The sequence below is a fragment of the Teleopsis dalmanni genome, chromosome 2 (assembly GCF_002237135.1).
Source record: "Teleopsis dalmanni isolate 2A chromosome 2, ASM223713v2, whole genome shotgun sequence".
Taxonomy (NCBI): Eukaryota; Metazoa; Arthropoda; class Insecta; order Diptera; family Diopsidae; genus Teleopsis; species Teleopsis dalmanni.
In genome coordinates, this window is record NC_051847.1 from 109,332,728 (window position 1) to 109,355,505 (window position 22,778).

The 22,778-nt window shown below is 34.8% G+C and overlaps 1 protein-coding gene across 1 annotated transcript; it reads right to left on the bottom strand.

The window, feature by feature from the left end:
* Window positions 1-15,777: 15,777 nt before the first annotated feature.
* LOC119675417 lies at window positions 15,778-16,698 on the bottom strand. The gene has a single exon (XM_038086615.1). The coding sequence runs from the start codon at window positions 16,696-16,698 to the stop codon at window positions 15,778-15,780; it is 921 nt and encodes a 306-aa protein (XP_037942543.1).
* Window positions 16,699-22,778: the final 6,080 nt, after the last annotated feature.

Below are 22,778 nucleotides of genomic sequence, written 5' to 3' on the forward strand. Positions count from 1 at the left end.
GAAGTATATCACGAGGTTGATAACCATACAGCAACTCGTACGGTGTGCATTTCGTTGTCGCATTCTCCATCGTATTTAGGCACCATTGCAATCTTACCATATTTTCGTCCCATCGTTTGTCAACCGTATTTGTTGGTAACAGCATCGATAATATTGTTCGATTAGTCCGTTCGGCATGAGCATTTGCTCGTGGAGTTCTTACTGCATTTTTAATATGTCGAATATGGTTCCGAGTACAAAACATCTCGAAATCTTTCGCTGTGAACGCAGTCCCTCGATCAGTAATTATTTTCGTTGGCATTCCACAGTAACTTATAACTTCATTTAATGCGCTGAGTACGTGCTTTGTCGCGGTACTTTTAACTGGCTTTAGTACGGTAAATTTCGTAAAAGCATCTACTATAACGAGTAGATATTCATTTCGTTTCACACTTTTAGGAAATGGTCCTAAGTGATCCATATGTATGGTCTTGAATGGTACAGGTTCTATTTTATCGAAATGGTAAATTCCTTCCCTTTTCCCCCCTGGCTGTTTATTATACGCACATTCAACACAAGATTTAATATAATTCTTTGTGAAGTTTCGCATTCGTGGAAACCATAGATGGGTTTTAATTCGGTTTATCGTCTTTTCAACGCTCATGTGTCCTGCGCTATCATGACAGTCCCGAAGAACTCGATGTCTTAAACGTTTCGGCACGACCCATAAAAGCTTATCATCAACCATACGATACAGCCGACCGTTATGTATTTTATAACCATCGCTTTCATGCTGTTGCCGACCGTTATCGTTATGTGATTGCTGACCGTTTCTACGTTGACGTTGCTGACCGTTTTTACGTTGACGTTGCTGATCGTTTTGACGTTGACGTTGCTGACCGTTTTTACGTTGACGTTGCTGACCGTTTTGACGTTGACGTTGCTGACCGTTTTTACGTTGACGTTGCTGACCGTTTTGACGTTGACGTCGTCGACGGTGTTTACGTTGACGTGTCTCATCATTTGGCTGTTGTTGCCCATCGTAGTTGTGATGTTCTTGACGACCCGAGTTACGCTGTTGATCGTTATCATAACTACGATGTGACAGACCATTAATATTTCTCGATACTGTTTTCCGTATAAGACTGCACTGGCTACCTGTATCAAGTAGTGCTGTACATTGTCTACCATTTATGTATACTTCTCTGATCGATTCGTTGGTGCGTTCAATTCGACGCACACTTGACTCCCCACAGTGCGTACTCTGACCTTTTGGGTGAACTCTTCCGCAATTGTTACACCGTTGTCTACGTTGTGGCTTTGAACATTCGCGCGAAAAATGTCCCGCTTCACCGCAATTGAAGCAAGCTCTAACCTTCGGTTCCGTTCTAAACTGTTTCTGTCCGGAGTTTTCATTTGCGTCTACACTTACGCTCGAATTTATTATCGGATTTGACGATGAATTTGCCAAAGCTATTTTGTTCGTTCCATGTTGCATATTGCGTAAAAAGTCCTCAATACTTTCGCGAAAATCTTTTAAATTATTAAACCGTAGCGGTGCGATCGCCGCTTGCAATTTAGTGTCGTTTAGTCCATTGCGAGTATATTTTATAATGGCACTATCACTTATCTTGTATCGTCGGCCAAGTGCCGCAATTCGAAAACAATAGTCAATGATGCCTTCATTAACATTACGTACCGCTTGACTCAATTCAAAATTAATGTCAGCTTCGTCACATTTTACATCAAATTCTGCACGCAACTTATTCGAAAAACTGCTCCACTCGCTATCAAATTCTTGTAGAGAATCCAGCCACAACCGCGCTACTCCTTTTAACTTTCCATAAACGGCTAGCAATAGTTGTTTTTCATTCCATTGGAATGCATTAAGAGATCTTTCGACGCGATTGATAAATTGTCCAACCGTAAGACCATTTTTATCTGTTGGATCGAACACGGGTATCGTTTCGCTGATATCTTTTACCGACCCATGTTGTGGTAAATCGTTAACCACTGTAGATGTAATTTCCGTCTTCTGATTTTCATTTTTTTCGCTCACGTTTTCCGTAGGTTTACTTCGTATCACGTTTTCTATGCCCATTACAAGTTGTTGAATCATTCGTTCCATATTATCTATTCGTGAATTGATCACATCTACCGGCTCGCGGATTTCGTCTGCTTTCAGGTGCTCTGTCAGACGCAATACTAACTGCGCTTTGTTGCCCGTCGTATCTAAACCTTCTTCCTCCAACGCCTCCTTCAGCTCGCTTAAACGCATATCCTTCAACTTCACCATTCTCATTTTATTACCGCCGGTCATTTATAAACAACAAATTTCGTTCCCGTTTCGTTTTGTTTTTCTTTATACCTTAACTTCGCTTTCGCGCATGTTAATGTGTTGAAGCGCTAGCGCTCCCAAGGTCACACTCACACGTTTCGGCTAGGCGCTGTTTATCCCACTTCTGATTTTTGTTAAGTTATTGTAAAATAAAACAGTTTGCGAAGCTTTTAAGAGTTTAACCTAGTTTATTTATTATATTGATAGTAGCAGTTTTTAATATATATATTATTTCATTCGCTCCAAAGCAACCCAAAAAAACCTCCACTCTACGCGTCGTATTTCGCCATCCTTCTCTTTAAACGTCAAACGCTCGATTTGCTATTTTTGCACACTCACGGTTGCATTTTCGTATTTTAATTTTTCGTGTTTTTACAATATCTATACGTTTGCCTTTGTCCAGGCATTTCTGACGATCCATTATAATAGTTTCTTGGAAAAGATTGATATTATTTTGGCCTTGTTTCTGAATTATTAGACCTATTCTTGGAGGATTGGTACCCTTGTGGTAATATTCTCGAATTATTGTTTGTGTTTCTATAATTATCACTAAAATTAATTCTGTTTGTAAGGCGTTGTTGGCTCAAATTATATGGGCCTAATGCTGTATACGACTGGTGCCGTGCTTCTACAATAACTTTAAATGCTTCTTCGAGAGAGTTTGGGTTTCTAGAAAATATCATAGTTTTAGTTGGTTCAGGCAAATGTTCTGTGAATACTTTTAATGCTATACGATTTATTTCTGTTGATGAAAAGTGTAATTCATTGTGAGTGAGCCTTCTGTTATGTAGTCGATTTCTAATCTTATTAATTTTAAAATGGTAATTTTCTATTGTTGAGTCCAGTCGAATCGTTTTCAATTCGTCCATTAATTCAACTGTGGTTTTCTTTTCACCAAAGTTCGCTAAAAGAATTGGTTTTAAATCACCCCAATCCCGTATTTCTGCATTTCGATGTATTATTTCCTTAGTCCGACCTGTGCATCTATTTTTAAGGTAATTAAACAAAATTTTTTTGTTAGTTTCGTCAAAATTCTCTAAAGATGGTAACAGATTTTCGACCGTATTAATAAAATCTGGTAGCTGATTTATGTCAGTACCATCAAATTCAGTAATGCCATTTATACAAGTCAGAATTAATTGAAAGTTCTGTGCAACATTAGAATTCATTTTATAAAGAATACTTTTATTGATTTATGTATACGACCAATATGGTTGTAAATTAAATTATATTACTAAGATTAAATCAAATTAATAATATTACTTAAAATGTACAAGGTAAAAAAATGATTTTCTTAATATAATAATTTATCAGAATGATTTTATATTTAGAAAAAGAAAAAAAATTGTTAACTATATCTCTATTAAGCTTGAAGTTAAGTTTAACGTTTAATTTATATTTTTCAATAATCAAATCAATAGCTTTTTTCCCTTTTTGTTTTAAATTAACTATTCAATTTAATAATCGTTTTCAGCTTCGCTGTGCTCGTGCTGTATTTTCTTCTCGCCAACTCAACTTCACACTTTGCAAACAAAATTTATTCTGTAATATTTTTTTATAAAATATTCAAGTTCTTTCCAACTTATTGTTGTTTTTTTTATTGTTTCATTTTTTTACTGAAATTTCTCTTTTTCATTTATTTTTCAAGAAATTCGTTTTTACACACTTTGAAATAAAATTTTATCATGTCATTTTTTACTGAGTTTTTATTGAACAATTAATTAATGTTTCATAGTTATTAATATTTGAATTGCATAATTTTTTAATTGAAATTCCGCCGAAATTCGAATTTAGAAATTTGAAATCAAAAACTTCTATTCGTTTTGCTTTTCTTAAAGCAATCGAAAATAAAGAAAACATTTTTTTTTATTTTATCCTCGCCGCCAGATAGATATTTCGCACTGCGGCTTCACCGATTTTATAATTTGCTATCTTTAATTTTAATTCGATTATTTTAATTTTATTCACGTTCGGCTTTCGTGAATAATTATGCAGGGTTGCAGTTGTTGTTGTATTTATTATTACGGGTAAATTGTTTTTTCTTTTCAAGGTTATTACAATGCTTTTGCACGTGAACACGTTTTTGAGAAAAAAAAAGTCTTTATTTTATATGGTTTTTATTTTTTTTTTTTTTTGCACTTTCACGCAGTTTTTTTTAAATTTTATATACAATTATTTTTTTACAGTCTTTTAATTATTTATACAAATTTTATTATTTTTCCACGATTGCTCGGGCGCCAGTTAAGTTGAGTTGAAATGAAACGCACTCTACTGCAGTACATTTATAACTGACTCTTTATTTGTTTGTCAAAAATCTTAAAATCTAAAATTATAGTAATTGTCTTAAAAACTAAAAGAGAGTCTTACAATATAATTATAATTAGGTGTGGTTCACACACATATTATGATATAATGATGTATAATTATGATTATGATATATTATGTATAATTATGATTATGATATATTAAGTATATTATAATGTATGACAATATACTACACATTTTTAGTTCATCTGTTTGATGAATATTATAAATATTTACATAATATAAAAATTAAAAACATATTTTTTTTGTTGTTTATATATAGGATATATGAATATTTTCTTCAGATTTTAAATGACCTTTAAATTTATTAGGGCTCATGATATGATCATGATCATGTAGCGCCTTATGTTTATGTTTTAAATATTTTAATCTCAATGGGAACATCAAATGCACACTTACTAATATTTTAAAATAAAAAGTAAAATACTTTCGCTAAACTGTTATATTAGAAATATGCATAGAACTTAAATGAAAATTTATCTTCTTTCATCATTATTGTGTGAAAATATAAAAAAAAAACCATAACAAATTTTTTACATCCCTTGTATTTTCCCATTTGTATATTTAATTTATTTAGCTTTTTAATTTATTGGACCAAAGTTCAAAATTTGGTATACATACTATACAATCGAACATCGATAGCGGCTAGGAGTTTAGACCCAACCAAATATGAATAAGGAAAAAGAAAACACACTACAAATGTCAACGGAAGTTGACAAGACGGCCGAAGGAAATCCGCAATGGACGAGGGCACGCCAAAGGTGCCACCAAAAACAAATGATGTTCTCACTACATCGGGAAATAAGTCCACCCAGAAAATGAAGAGTGAAGAAGCGAAGACCTTAACGAAATAAAGCAAGCCATAAATCGGCAAGGAAATGTCTCGACAGACATTAAAGAGGGTGTTCATGAACTGCAAACGCAGTTTGATATGATGGCCTATTTCCACTGATATTGGCTTGAGTCAGATGAAAAGAAGGCACGAAGAGAAACAAATGTGGTAAACATACCAACCGCGCATCGTAAAAAACGTACAGCGACAAGCGCAGCGGCGGAAATACCAGAGAAAAAGCTTAAAACGAAAGAATCTGCAGACCCCAAAGGCGCCGAAGGAAAAAATGAAGAAAAATTAGTAAAGGTAACAGGCAAAAAACAAAAAGCGCCAAAAAAGTCAAAATATCCGAATATCCTTAAGGACCTTCGAACAAAGATAAAGTCAGATGCTAAAGAAGTGGCAATCCGACCCATACGCAAAACCAGGAGTAGAGCCATACTTTCAGAACTACGAAAAGGTGGTAAAACAAGCGGCTTTTACGCCGAATTAAAAGGAACAATGAGAGAGGCAGCATTGGTAACTGAACTAAAGCCCCGTGCAGAAATAGAAATCCGCAACTTGGATAAGAGAGCTGCAGTACGAATCATACTCCAGAAACCCACGGAGGAAATGGATGTAAAAATATCTGATACAAATACCAAAGAATAACGAAGACCCTACGTCAGCATATCAAGTCAGGCAGCTAAAACACCGTGTGCACCAAGGTGGACCACATACCGGGCTCCCACAAGTGCGAAGCTGGCAAAAAGAAATGAGAAACTCCAAGCAAATATGCATAGGAGCAAGAGGGCTGACGCTCTGCTCTCTCAGCTAGTTCTAGAACTAAAAATTGACGTCATCATCATAAGCCAGCAATACAAGAAAATTAGTAACACAGGATGGTATGAGGACCACTCTAGAACCGCAGCTATCTGGACACCATCAAAAGGAACACTTAATGCCGTAAGTAATGGAAACGGAGAAGGTTTTGTATAGGTGAAGACAAATGACTACACTGTTATAAGCTACTATCTAACACCCAATGACACTATTGGTGGATTTGAGAACAAACTCCACAGTATAGAAGAGAAGGCTATAAAAATCGATGGCTCCCTAATTATTGCAGGGGACTTTAATTCTAAAGCAATTGAATGCGGGTCCACCACGACAAATTCACGTGTTTGAAGCGTACTTGACATGGTGTCTAGATTGGGGCTTGCAGTAGCAAACTCAAGTTTCGTTACAATGTTCAGAAGACCCGAATGCGAAGTCACAACTCCAGATTTAACACTTGTGTTAGATACGTTTCCAGAGGCACTCATCGAATTCAAGATTACACTACGGGATAGTGTTGCAACAAATTATCAACCTACCGGGACGAGAAAATGGAGGGTAGACCGTTTAGATGTACCAGCTCAACTTGCTGCTATAGACAGCAGGGCTGCAGAAACGGATCCTATACTAAAGTCGACCGTCACTATTTACACTACAAGAGCTCTCCGCAACTGCTAGCACGCTAAAAAATAATAAAGCTCCGGAGTCAGATGGAATACTGGCCGAGATACTAAAAGTGATTGCTAATGAACGACCATATGTACTACTAGAAATGTACAATGCTTGTTTAATGAAAGGCAACTTTCCTAAAATTTGGAAGAAACAGAAACTAACATTACTTAGTAAGAGTAAAGGCGACCCAGAACGTGCTGAAGCATACCGACCACTCTGCATGCTCGACACCGCTGGAAAACTCCTTGAAAGACTGATCATGCCTCGACTTGCAACAGCAATCGAATCAACAGATGGCTTGTCACCGAGAGAGCACGGTTTCAGGACAGGACGCTGCAAGCTAGGTGCAATAGAGGATATAGTTGAAGCAGTAAAGACTGCACAGACTGGTAACCACTACTCGAGAAACATTGTCTTGCTTGCAACACTTGACGTACGAAACGCGTTCAATAGTGTAAGGTGGGCTGATATTCTCGATACATTGGAAAGAAAGTTTAGAGTACCACGCTACCGCTACGACACTCACGATGGATCAAAAGAAAAACAAATCACATTAGGAGCAGCTCAAGGATCAGTCCTCGGACCTGAGCTGTGGAATGATAATTACGATGGTATTTTAGAGCTGGAAATGCTGGATGATACACATCTGGTGGCATTTGCAGATGATGTAGCAGCAGTAATAAAGGCAAGAAAAACAGATGAAACGCAACGAAAGCTAACCATGGTAATGATACGAACACAGGAATGGTTGGAGGACCACGGACTCAAACTCGCCGCGGAGAAAACAGAGCTGATCTTTCTCACAAAAAAGCATATACAGCTAGGAGTCGAGATGCGAGTATGCAACAAAACTGTAATGTCGCAGAAAACAGTCAAATATTTAGGTCTTCGACTAGACTCCAGACTAACATTCTGGGCTCAGATTGAGGAAGCGGCATCTAAAGCGAGAAAAGCTACACAGAGTAAAAGACAGCTCCTCATGGCCACGGTAAATTCCATTCTTTCATACGGAAGCGAAATATGGGCAAACGCACTACAGGCAAAATACCGAAGAAGAGCGTTAGCGTCAGTGCAGCGAAAAGCAGCTCTGAGGATATCTTCAGCGTACCGCACCGTTTTAGAAGCAGAGCTACTCGTGATTAGTGGAAATATTCCTATTGACCTGCAAGCTCAAGAGCGAAAAACATGTTGGCAGGCAAAGCGCATGGGAAATAACAACACCGATGAGCAGTTGGTAAGACGCAGAACCATTGCAGTATGGCAGCAACGCTGGAACTCAGATAACCATGGACGATAGACCGCAAGGCTTATCTCAGATCTAAAAAACTGGCTAGCAAGAGACTTTGGCGAGATTAACTACTACCTCACTTAGTTCCTGTCGGGACATGGATACTTTAACAGCTGCCTCTACCGCATGCGCAAAGTAGAGTCACCAGATTGCATATATTGCGGATCGCAGAACACACATTCTTTGAATGCAATAAGTGGTTGCCCGAACGAGAAGCACTAGCAGCGCAAGTTGGTACCTTCTCTCCCAGGACGCTAACGGAAACAATGACCGAAAAAAGAACAAACTGGGATCGCGAAAAATGTTTGCTGAAAAGATCCTGAGATTGAAAAAAATAGACCTTGACAGAAGACAGCTGGAGTAAAACAGATGTATCACACAAAGATGAAGGATAAGGTTAATCACCTGCAGCAGCTGCGGGGCCTGGACGCAGGTCACACCGACGGAAGTCTTAAATGACTAATAGAGACCCTACCTGGAAGTAATACTAACGTAGTCCCGGGGTAGGACAAGGTCTCTAGGATTGAGGGGGAGTTGGTTTAGTCCGTGCGAGTCGGACACTTACTTTCCGGGCCGCCGGATTGTAGTCAGTGTGTAGGCATTCCACTCCTCCTTGCCCCAAAAAAAAGGCAAGACCGAAACGTGTCTTACCAGTAGATGTACACTTTGATGAAGATACCATATTATTTAATAAAGAAATCAGTAAAGGCGTCTTTTACCAGCAAAAGGCAACATCTTGCAAACGAATAAGTGCAATATTAACAATAATAGACTACACAATATATTTGATGAATTGCAATTAAGTAATGTTGAGGACACTGGAACGTTACTGCCCATAATATCCAAATACCAACATATTTTTCATTTAGATAAAGAACAGCTTTCTACAAATAATTTCTACACAGAAAAAATATTAACCGTGGATAAGATCCCAACTTTTATAAAAAACTATAGGTTACCTCATTGCCATACCGACGACATCAAATCTCAAGTAAAAAAATTACTTGAATATGACATAATACAACCATCAAGAAGCCCATATAATTCACCTATACTTTTGGTGCCTAAAAATCAACAAGCGACAGTAAAAACTGGCGTTTAGTAATAGACTACAGAAAACTTGACGAGAAAATCGTTAACGATAAGTTTCGCATGACCCGCTTAGAGGATGTATTAGATAAATTAGATAGAGCTAGATATTTTTCCACTTTGGACATGACCAGCTCTTTTCACCAAATACCCATAGATGTTAATTTAAGACCTAAAACAGCATTTTCAACAAATGGTAACGACACGGGTTCTACCGTTTCGTTATAATATTTGCGGGCACAGACTTCTCGAAATAAAAAAATCTAATGCGTTCAATTCTTAAATGCTTATTCATTTAAAATTTCATAAAAATATTATATAAGACAAGAAAAGAAATTAATTAAGTAAAGCTTGGATGAACAGGTAATTGTTTCTTAACTCGGATGACACGTTGACCATTGATAATTTGAAATTGATGGCGCGGCTCTTGAGAGAACGTTGGCAATATTGATAATTTGGGATTGATGGTGTTGGTCTTGTATTCCTTTGATGTAACTTTTGATTCTACCTGTGTGAAATAAAAGGGTTAGCAAAATATATATGGGTTTTTATTGTTAAATATACCATATGTATAATAGTGTTCACGCATGTGGGCTTAAGACCGCCTCTATACATGTAAACAATTATAGATATATTTTATATATATTATACACTTAGAGTTAAAACCGCCGTTCATGTCAAGGAATGATTTATTTTATTTATTCAACATTTTGACATATAATACCACTGAGTGATCATACAAGATTCACTAAATTCTTAAAAAAATGAGCCGTCTTTTACACGCATCCTCTTGAACTTTTTGTGTAAAGTACACAAAGCTTTGAATTGATTTTAGTTGAACTTGTTGTGTGGATTTATTCCACATATTTGTCAAATTAAGTTTTGTCTTACTTTGTATCAAGACAAATAAAAGACAAATCGCAATATCAAAGTTTTGTTTAGGAATTTATCCTACACACAAAGTAACGCTACCTGTTTACTCTATTTCAAGTGCATTGAAGTTTACTTACTGTTTATGCTGATTCATCCATTATCACTGTAGTCAAGCTGCACACAGTATTCTTTGTTTTCTTTATGAAGAATGTTGCGCTTATGGTTCCTCCTATAGGAATCAACTTACATACGACAAACACCACCACACTTACCTTAAGAATGCAAATCTCAGCATAATTGATTTGGTTTGGTTAGCTTTTGTTTGATTCTCTTAATTCAGTTCGAGTCAAGCCAAGAAAACATCAACAGCTTGTTTAAGTTCATAACAAATAAATTGGTGGCAGAGGTAAAGATAGAATTTTGGAAAATAAAAATTAATTAAAAAGTGTTTTCATTTACTAAAATTAATATAAGGTACGAGTAAATGTTAAAAAGAGTGCTTTGAGTAACTTAAACGAATAAATAAAAAAAAAATTATGTTGTGAAATTATATTATCAGCAAAGGATATTAGTTAAAAAATAATTATTATCAACAAAGATAATTATTATCGACAATAAAAATAAAAAACAAACAAAAAGTTTTAATGGATTAAAAGTCACAATAAAAGCAAAACTGCACACTATTAAAAAATTTAATAGAAAATTAACTTTTGAAATATTTATTTATCATTCAAGAAATTCCTGCAGAAATAAAGTGAGATCAGAATGTTCAGGTGCGGAACAAAAATAACTGAGTTGAATGTGCTATGATATACTGAAAAAATTAAAATATACAAAATTAATATACAAAATTAATTAACGTGTAAAAGACAAGACAATAGAGAAAATATATATAACAGAAAAGCAGTTCAAAAATACACTCAACGTAAAAAGGAGAAGGTGGTGAAATACAAAAAATCGAGAAGGAATCTAGTGTTCTGTAATTAAGAAGCAAATCTACCTGAGCATAGATAGCAACGACGCTGAAGGGACCAAGCCGGAATTGGAACACGAAATTTTTCTAAGTTTATTAATTTGTCAAAGTTAGCCAAATTTAAGCTTTTCACCAATTATGAAATGTGATTTAGATAGAAAATTCAATTATCTTTCATTTGGTATATACCCCATATCTGTTGCGTAATAGCTGAGATATTCAAAAAATAAAAAAATCAATTTTTTTGAAAAAACTGACTTTTTTACTTAAAAAATTATTAAAAAAACAACCACAAACGGGACCGACATGCACGGATACTCACCTGAAAGGCAATAAAACAAGCTTTCCAATAAAGCAAAAATCAAAAAAATCGTATGCACAGATTTTGTGCAAAATCGCATTAAAATTCGATATCGAAACTGCTTAAATATTTCCCGAATCAAAAAACTAAAAATGCAAAATATTCAAGAATACATCACAAAACACAATTTTAAAACCTCAATTAGATATTTTAATTTTATCATAAAAAATTGCTAAAAAATAGCTTTTTTTTTAGCTCACTTTACTCTACTCATTATATCTTCGCGTGCAAAAACAGGACCGAAACAGAATTAATTTTTCTTTAAAGACAATAAAATTTCCTTTCCAAAAATCTTAAAATCATAAAAATCGTATGCACAGTTTTTTCTATTATTTTTTAAAAATTGTTAATTTTTTACCAAAAATCCAATTATTTGAAAAAAAACCTTCACCCTCACAGCGCCAACTGCGGAGCAAACTCAAGGCAGGCATGCCAACTCCATCTAAGTTTCAAGTATAAATATGATGTTTGTATTTTTTTACGCAAGTATTGCGAATAAATAAATTAATGAAAAATTGAAAAGAAAAAGGGACTTTCTAATCTAAAAAGATTAATTTATAAAAAACTACAATGAAGATCCAAATGCACACGAAAACCTTTAAAGGCAATAAAACACACTTTCAATTGCAACATAAATCAGAAAGATTGATTTTGTCTTCACCCCAGGAAATTTAATCAGACATGTAAATTATTATTTCTTTTTAAACACATGTTTTTAACAAAGTAAAGATGAGAAATGTTAAGATATACAATATAATGCACAAATGTAAAATATCAACAAAATATTTCAATTATATCATAGAAATTTCATTAAAAATAAAGAATTTTTTTTAGTTTGTGGGTTTTTACCACACACTTTATTTTAAATAAATATAACAAATTGTTACAAAATGATAAAAACGTTGTGTTACTAAAACGTGCAAAATAGGAAGAAGAAGGAAGCCAGTCGCCAGTTACTGAAGTTAGCTGCTCATTGAAAAATGTTCCTTTTGCCCACAGATGGTGCGAGTGCGTGTACATTCACACACAGAGGGCGCTGCAGTATGTGTCGCGAGTTCGCCACAGTACTCCCCCCTTAATAGCTGGACCGGTGGTCTGGTTTGTTGACTGTTGATTGTAACCTGCTACTCTAACGGATCTTTCACATTAAAGGTTACTTGCTTCTTCGTTTGCGTGAGTTTTCCTTTGTTTACAGGTCTGCAATCTACGTCGACTTCTGCAAACTTTGGTTCGATTACTGCTGGCTCGAAAAAGGCCGGTTTCAACCTGTTTATTGATATGTTAACCTGCTTACCGCGTACATCAACTGTAAAAAGTCTGTCATTGATTTTCTTGATTACCTTATGTGGTCCTGTGTATGGGAGCTCTAAAGGTTTCCTTACATGATCTGCCCTTACGAATACATGCGACGCATCGCCCAATGCTTTATGAACGAATACAGCTTTGCTAGAATGATTGGACGTCGGAATCGGTCGTACTTGCTGGATGTGCTCGCGTAATGTTGCTAGGAATTTTTGTTCGTTCGGAAGCGTGTTATTTTCCACAAAAAATTCTCCCGGTAGACGTAACGTTGTTCCATACAACATTTCAGCTGCTGAAGTGTTGATATCTTCTTTATAGGATGATCGAAGTCCGAGCAAAACTGATGGTAACAATTGTATCCAAGCGTGTTTAGGTCGCGACATAAGAGCTGTTTTTAAAGTGCGATGAAATCGCTCAATTAACCCGTTAGATTCTGGGTGATACGGAGATGTACGTATTCTTTGCGTGCCTAAACGATTTGCTAGCGCCTTGAATAAAGCTGATTCGAACTGGGTTCCTTGATCAGTTGTTATGATTTTCGGAGAACCAAATCGCGATATCCAGTGTGCGTAAAAATTTTCTGCGACTGTATCGGCGGTGATATCTTTCAACGGAACGACTTCTGGCCATCGTGTAAATCTGTCCATCATGGTTAGTGCATATCTGTAACCGTCACATTCGGGAAGTATTATTAAGTCCAAATGTACATGATCGAATCGTTGATCCAATGGATTGAAAGCTTGTGGCGTAAGTTTATTATGCCTGTTTATTTTTGCTTGTTGACAACTTTGGCACGATCGTACCCAATTCGCGACATCTTTTCGGATTGACGGCCACACGTACTTGCTGCATAGTTGTTTTGTCGTTGACTTAGTACCAGCATGTGCTAAAGAGTGCACTGTGTCAAATGTCTTCTTTCGAAGTGATGATGGAATATATGGTATGATGATTCCTGTTGATACATCACAAAAGGTTGACATATCGGGTTGTAAAAAAAGTTTTTGTAATTGAAGTGCTGAATCTGACTTTAATAGCTGCTTAAGCTCTTCATCTATTTTCTGATGGTTGCTAATCATCTCGAGATCTATAACCGTAGGCATATTAATTGCATCAATTCTGGATAAACTATCAGCCACTATGTTGTCATTACCATCTATGTATGATATGCTTGTTGTAAACTCTGCAATAAAACTTAGTTGTCGTAGTTGACGTGGTGAAACTTTATCTGACTTTTGTTGGAATGCATAAATGAGTGGTTTGTGATCTGTTTGAATTGTAAAATTTCTACCTTCCAGTAAATGTCTAAAATTTTTGATGGCTAAATATATAGCTAGCAACTCTCTGTCGTACGTGCTATAATTCTTCTGCGCTGCCTTGAGCTTCGAAGAGAAAAACGCAACCGGTCGCCAAACATCACCTTCTTGCTGTTCCAGTACTGCACCAACTGCGTTGCTTGATGCATCCGATGTCAATCGAATTGTACTTAATGGAGACAAAAATGTTAATTTAGGTAACGCGGTTACACTTGTTTTACAGTTTTCAAACGCTGCATCTAACGTGGTAGTCCATGTTATAGGCGTGTTGTCGTTCTTTTTTGAATTTTTTAATAGCTCATTTAAAGGTGCTTGTAATTTGGCGGCCTGTGGAATACACTTGCGGTAATAATTTAGGATTCCCAAAAAACGACGAATTTCTTTTACTGTCTTTGGCTTCGTGTATTCATTAATTACTCTCACTCGTTCTACAGGCGGGCTGATACCATCGACTGATACATCATACCCTAAAAAACTTAGTTGTGAAACTCCGAACTCGCACTTAGCGGTGTTTATGACAAGCTTGGCCTTATTTAGTGTTTTTAGTACTGCTTCTACATGTTCCAAATGCTGCTGTTCACTTTCTGAGAATATTAAAATATCGTCAAGGTAGCAGAAGACAAATGGCATTTTCCTGAACAATGAATCCATATACCTTTGAAAGGTTTGCGTAGCGTTTTTAAGACCAAACGGCATGACTACAAATTCAAATAACCCAATGGGTGTACTTACTGCGGTTTTGCATATGTCAACAGCTTGCATCGGTATGTTATAGTACGCTCTATGTATATCAATCTTTGAAAATAATTTGCTAGCATGTAGTTTTTCCGTTACTTGGTCTAGGTATGGTATTGGGTACCTATCTGGTTTGGTTTGCGCATTTAGTTTTCTAAAGTCACCGCAGGCTCTCCAAGCACCTGTTTTCTTTTTTACCAGGTGAATTGGACTCGACCACGGACTGTTTGACGGACGAATAATTCCTTGCTCCAACAGCGTTGAAAATTCTTCGCGAATTGCCTTTAATTTTTCCGTTGAATAACGGCGTGACCTTTCATGCACTGGCTGACCATCAGTGACTATTTGATGACAGACTACAGATGCGTCAGGGAGGCTATAGTTATTTGCACTGCACAAATCAATGTATTTGTTGACGATTGTAAAGAATTTTGAATTTGGATCCAATGTGTATACCGAATGTATCGATGTGGTTTCAACTGCACCAGATGACGACAATGTAGTAAGCGGGTCTAATAACCGTCTTGATTTTATGTCTGGAATTAGACCATATTTCGCCAGAAAATCTGCGCCCAAGATTGGACATTTGACGTCTGCTATAATGAAGTTCCAATTGAAACTGCGTCGTAAACCAAGATTGATGCTAAGTCTCTTAGTACCGTACGTTTTAATAAATGAATTATTTGCTGCGAATAATTTTAGTTCATCTGGCACTAGATTGCGTTTCACTGTGATTGCTGCTAAAGGAATAATGGATACGGCCGATCCGGTGTCAACTAGAAACTTCATATTTGAGATACGATCAATTACATGTAAACGAGCTTCTTCAGTGCAGTGTTCCAGCGCGTTGTCGTTTACTGCACTTGTGGACGACAACGGTTTTAGTTTTCCTTCTGTTTGATATTAGTTGTTTGGCAGCCGAACTCGCATGGTTTTAAGCATTTTGTTGCAGCTGTTCCAAATTTAATGTGATAATAACAGACTTTTCGATCTTCACGCTGACTTTTAAACTGAGTTCTGCTAGAACTGCGAGCCCTGCTTCGCCCCTGTGAGTTTGCTGGTCGTCTGAGCTCTATTGCTATTTCACTTAGTTTACTTACCACTTGTTGCAGAGATATTTCTAACGCTGTCACACGTGCCTCCAATGTTGATTCCTCTGTGTTACTGCGTCGGTTAATTGCAGATGCGGTAGCCATAACATAATGAGGAGTGGGCATATTGTCAGTTATTCTATCTGCCAATTCGGCCATTTGATTAACATCCTTGGAGCTGCACGCAGATAAGATGCAACGAATGTTACTAGGCAATCGCTGCAACCAAAGTGCTGACAAGGCGTCTTCCGACATATTTGACGCTGCCAGATCTCTCATCTCTCGGAGCAACTGCGTTGGACGCTTGTTAGACACGTCTAAATCCGTTAGCAATTTAATCAATTGTTTCTGACGCGACTCCCCAAATCGTGAAATTAATTCATTTTTCAACGTTTCATATTTGCCCGTAGCTGGCGGATTTTTTGCTATGTCTGAAACTTGACGAAGCGTTTCGCCGTCTAGTGCTGTGATTACCGTGTAGAATTTGGATAGATCAGAGTTGATACGATTGATGTGTAGTAATCCGTCCACTTGAGTAAACCATAACTCCGGGTCAGTTTGCAAAAATGAAGGCAAATTCGTTAACTTTACTGCATCAATATCGTTTTTTACTGTTGTGAAATTCGTGTCTGCCGCTGCTGACTTTGCTGTTGTTTCTTTGTTGGCATTAGACATTTCTGCTTCTTTGTTCAGCATTGCGTCACCCAACATTGTGCAAGTTTGTTTTGACTTTATGAAATAAATAAATAACTTGCGCTGCTTCCAATTATGTGTTTAATTTGCGTCGGGGTCACCAATTATGTGGGTTTTTACCACACACTTTATTTTAAATAAATATAACAAATTGTTACAAAATGATAAAAACGTTGTGTTACTAAAACGTGCAAAATAGGAAGAAGAAGGAAGCCAGTCGCCAGTTACTGAAGTTAGCTGCTCATTGAAAAATGTTCCTTTTGCCCACAGATGGTGCGAGTGCGTGTACATTCACACACAGAAGGCGCTGCAGTATGTGTCGCGAGTTCGCCACAAGTTCATACATTTATATATCTCAATAAATTTTTGTGTACGAACGGGACCAAAATCATCTATACATTTTCATAAAGGTGAGAAATTTCCTTTTCAAAAAGCTCAAAATCGTGAAAATCGTATGCACAGTTTTTTTATAGTCATTTTTTAAAAATTTGTCTATTTTTTACCAAAAATTCAATTTTTTTAAATAAATAAATTGTGTCACAGCGCTAAGGGCGGAGTAAATAAGAGACAGAAGGAAAAGCGCAATCTGTATTTTAAAATGAAATGTTATGTTGGTATGTTTAATGCATTTGTTGCGAATAAATAAATTAATGAAAATTTGAATAGAAAAAGGGACTTTCTTATATAAAAAGATTAATTTATAAAAAACTACAATGAAGATCCAAATGCACACGAAAACCTTTAAAGGCAATAAAACACACTTTCAATTGCAACATAAATCAGAAAGATTGATTTTGTCTTCACCCCAGGAAATTTAATCAAACATGAAAATTATTATTTCTTTTATAAATAAATTGTGTCACAGCGCCAAAAGCGGAATAAAATCAAAGTAGATGGGTTAATTGATCTGTATTCTGAGTGGGATACAGACAAAACAAAAACACTTATCAGTGTTACAAACCATTTCTTTTTAGAAATGCATGAAATGTTTGGAATCTGTCAATGCTTATGCTAAAAAATTTCAGTGGCGGAATCTATTTTATAACACTATAGCTTTCTAAACGCTTTATATAAAAAATTATTGGAGATATAATTAATGTAAAATAAAAAATGAATAAAAAAGTTTAATGCACAAGTATGCAGGAATAAAGAAGTTTGTCAATGCGCGTAGGCAAGCAGAGCTATGATATGCAATAAATGCAAAACATTAGAAAACATAACGGCATAAAAATCGCTAATATATATATGTATATACATATGTATGTAATTTAACACACATATTTGTTTTCTTTTAATTCTTTATATTATTATTATATTCATTTCAATCTCAAATTATAAATTAAAAATAAATAATAATAAATACTAAATGTTTAATTAAACAAGAATAAATTATAAGAAAAATTTATATTCACACATGTATGTACATACATATATGTATATGCTGTATGTAATGATATGCTGGATAATTGCATACGCTTTATAAAAATGCATAAAAATTATTTTTTTTGCTTCAGGATTGCATATAACCACGTGCATTATTGTCAAATGGTGACAGACAGATGGGTGGGGAAAAAATATGTTTTAAGTCTCCGTTTTACACATATTTGAATGTATTGTTTAGAACTAAATTGAAATCAATGTACATATAAAAATAAGTAAAACCAATTAATACACATATTTAAAAAATAAATGCTTAAAAATAATTATTATAAGCATATAAAGCATAAACTTGATGATTGCATGCGCATAGAAAAAAATGCACGAAACTATTGTGATGCCAGCTTTATTTTATACCTATGCACATACATACTTAGTCTGATTAAAAGTAAATACTTGTAAAAGCATATGTAATCATATAAAATTAAAATAAATGAAAAATGTGATTGCTTTAGGTTTTATGAATAAAAATTGAAATGTGAAATATGAAAAGTACATCAACATAAAATTGTGTATTTTTTATATTTATTTATTATCTTATATCTGATAAAATTAGACAAATTTTATAATATGTCTAATTGACAGATTCTAGTACATGTCACCTATTTATAGTTCACTAAATAAGTTTTAAATTTATTTTATCTATTTATATATTTTCCTTATTTTTTAATTTCCATTAATTATATGTTTAATATGTTTTTTATATCAAGAGTTTAGAAAGTTATAGTGTTATAAAATTGCTTTCCCTTTTTTTATTCCGCCACTGAATTTTTCTTGCATAAACATTGACAGATTCTAAACATATCAAGCATTTTCAAAAAGAAATGGTTTGTAACACTGATAAGTGTTCTTGTTAGACTCAAAATTTAGATCGAACCATTCTATCTACTTTGAATTTCCTCCGCACATAGCGCTGTGACATAATTTATTTATTTAAAAAAATTGAATTTTTGGTAAAAAATAGAGAAATTTTTAAAAAATGATTATAAAAAAACTGTATGCACGATTTTTAAGTTTTCTAGCTTTCTAAAAAAGGAAATTTCTTCATCTTTATGGGGATGTATAGATGATTGAGGTGCCGTTTATGCACGAAAAGTTATTTCGATATATAAATGCATACCATGAAAAAAATTCCTTATTTTTATTGAAATTTCTATGATATAATTGAAATATTTTGTTGATATTTTACAATTATGCATTATATTGTATATCTTAACATTTCTCATCTTTACTTTTTTAAAAACATGTGTTTTAAAAGAAATAATAATTTTCGTGTTTGATTAAATTTCCTGGGGTGAAGACAAAATCATTCTTTTCGATTTATGTTGCAATTGAAAGTGTGTTTTATTGCCTTTAAAGGTTTTGGTGTGCATTTGGATCTTCATTGTAGTTTTTTATAAATTAATCTTTTTATATAAGAAAGTCCCTTTTTCTATTCAAATTTTCATTAATTTATTTATTTATTTATTTATTTATTATTAACTTTATATTGTTATTTAAATAACAAGTAAAGAATAGATTTATTGCTATAGCAGCATGGGCCTTAAGCAACTAATTAGTGATAGATGTGAACTATTTTTACAGTTTTTTTTTTTTTTGAATTTAGCTTATATAGCATATATTTACAATAGTTATATTTTTACTTAAATAGTTACTAAATTAGATGATAAAGGTTTGAAGATTTAAGGAACTCTGATATTTTCTGTATATTGGTAAAGGAGGGTTCGGAGAGGATTAAGTTTGGGTTATTGTGAAGGTATTTTTTGGTTTGGTGTTTATACTTCGGGCACTCATTGAAGATATGTTTTATAGTTAGTTTAGTTCTGCATGTTTGGCAAAAAGGAGTGGGATCTTTTTTTAATATGTGATCGTGTGTTAGAATGGTATGACCTAAGCGTAGTCTAATAAATTTGACAATATCTAGCCACGTTATAATTTCACTTTTTGGTAAAATATACTGCTGTATATTGTTTTTGTTAGAGTTGACTTCTCTGTAGTGTTGGGATGAGTTGTTTAGGAGAGTGTCTTTCTGTTCTAGAAGTTTAAGCTTACTATGTGTTGTTATATCCGATATATTTAGGTTAAGGTCTGTTATAAGTGGCTGTGAGACTGCGTTTTTTGCTTCTTCGTCTGCTAAATTGTTTCCGGTTATATTGCAGTGTCCCGGTACCCAGATCAGTAAAATTTTTTTTTCTTTTGTCATTAGAATGTGTCTTATTTCTGTAGTGTAAAAATCGTCTGTGTTTGTGTTTTTAATGGCTGATAGTGACGAGTATGAATCAGAGCAGATAGCATATTTTCCTTTTTTACCTGCAGCGTACCTACAGGCTGCCAGGATGGCTGCTATTTCTGCTGTGTATATGGAACTGTAGTTAGGAAGTAAGTATTTGGCTATAGGTGATTTTTCTGTGGTTATGCTGAAAGCTGTTCCTGAGGAGGATTTCGATCCGTCTGTGAATATAAACTTGTGTGAGTTTAAGGAATTTTTTATTTCAAGAAATTTTTTTCTATATACTTCAGATGGTGTGGATGGTTTTTTTGTTATGCCAAGGGAAAGATTGATTAGATTAGGATTGAAAAGCCAAGGTGGTGATTTCTGTGGGTGAATCTTGTTTGGCGATATTTGTAGGTCTGACTTTTTGGCTAGCTTCAATGAGTTATGCAGGACTGATGGGTATTTTGGTGATTTCTTGGATTTATTGATTTTTAAATAGATTGGGTGGATGGGTGAGTCTTTGCAGAGCATAAGCGTTTTGAGAATTTTCCCTGTGGAAAGGGTAATCCTGTCGCTTATTGGCGTGATGTTTGCTTCAAAAAGGAAGTTGTTTATGGGAGTGGTACGGTGTGCTCCAAGTGCTAGTCTTATGGCTGTATGATAAGTGGGTTTTAGTTTGTTTAGTATAGTTTTGGGAGCATTCCCGTAAAGATTAAGGCCGTAATCTATTTTTGACATGATGATTGCTTTAGTGACTTGAATAAGGGTTTTTGGGTTGCAGTTGAATTTTTTATTTGAAAGACATTTAATAATGTTTAATCTATTGGATAAATCTGTCGCCAGATTTTCAATGTGCTTGTTCCATTTGTACTTTTTTGTAATAATGATTCCCAGGATTTTGAGTGAGTCTACGTTTTCTATTGAAAATTGGTTGGATTGAATTTGTAATGCGCAGTGAGTCTTCCGGCATATGTGCAGGTGCTTGCATTTGTTTGTTGAAAGATTTGCCCCTGAGTAATCGCACCACTTTAGTATATCTTTAAGTAGATTGTCTATATTAAAAGTATTGGTTTTTTTGTTTAATTTTTTGTAAATAATGAAATCGTCAGCGTATGCTGTAAATTGATACTCTTTATGCTTTCTAATAATCTGACATAATTTATTATAAGCGATCATAAAAAGTATCACTGATATTGGTGAGCCTTGTGGTATCCCGTTATCTAGTGGTTTATGATTGGAGGAGAAAGATCCAGCTTTGACTACTATTTTTCTGTTGCTAAGAAAGTTTTTAATATAATTGAGTATTTTGGGACCTATTTCCCATTTACGGAGTTCATCAATAATGGTATGAGAGCCGATTTTTTCAAAGGCCTTGGTGAAATCTAAGGAAATTATGGATATATGATCTTTGGTTGTTAGAGTAGTAGTAGTTAGATAGTCTAGCATTACTAGCAGATCAACTATTGACTTCCCTTTTCTAAACCCCATTTGGTGACTATCCAGAAGCTTGCATTTTATAGCAAGCCACCATAGTCTTTTCGCTATTATTTTCTCCAGTAATTTAGATATGCAAGGATTTAAGGATATGGGCCTATATGAGTTTAAACAAGTTTTATCTGTGTTCGGTTTTGGTATTGGTATAATATTACTGATTTTGAACTGTTGAGGTATATAGTTGTTTAATATCAAATTAAAGAGGTTAACTAGGCGGTGTGTAATGAGGGGAGATAGATTTTTTAGCATTTCGTAATTAATTCGGTCTATACCTGGTGTTTTACCTGTCAGTTTCTTTAACGCTTGATTTAGTTCTATTATTGATATTTCTTTTTCTAGAAGCATAGCATTGGTTGAATGAGAGTTTGGAGTGTTTGAAGAGAGTGATGCTAGCTTGTGTTGCTGAAAAGTTGAGGGAAAGTTTGAGTTTGCCGAGAGTTGCGACCAATTGTCACAAAGAAGCTGTGAAATATCTTTTTGGTTAGTAACTGGTTGAGATGGTTGGTTAGGGTTAACTAAACAGTGTATTGTGTGCCGCGTTTTTAAACCACAAAAGTTGTTTATTTTGTTCCATATCTTTGAGGACGGAGTATGGGGAGATATTTCTGAGGTGAATTGAAAAGTCTTTAATCGTTTTCTAATTTTAATCTCCCGTTTTAGTTTTGGGTTAGCTTTTTTGTAGTTAAGAATATTAATTTCATTTATGTCATGTCTAAGTTTTAACCATTCCCTGTTCTTAATAATTTTTAAATTTTGTAGGGAAGAGTCCCACCAAGGTACTGTTCTATTTATGTTTTTCTTGTGATGGGTTTGAGGGATTGCTTGATTGGCACTTTGTAATATTATTTTTGTAATGTTTGCAGTTTCTTTGTTGATGTTATTACTAATTGGTCTGGAGTTGTTGTATATTTCGTTAAGGTTTTTAAATAGGTCCCAGTTAGCAAGGTCAGTT

What these genes read in the sequence shown, in the direction of transcription:
- LOC119675417 (XM_038086615.1), bottom strand. Translation starts at nt 16,698, where the DNA reads ATGTTGGGTGACGCAATGCTGAACAAAGAAGCAGAAATGTCTAATGCC.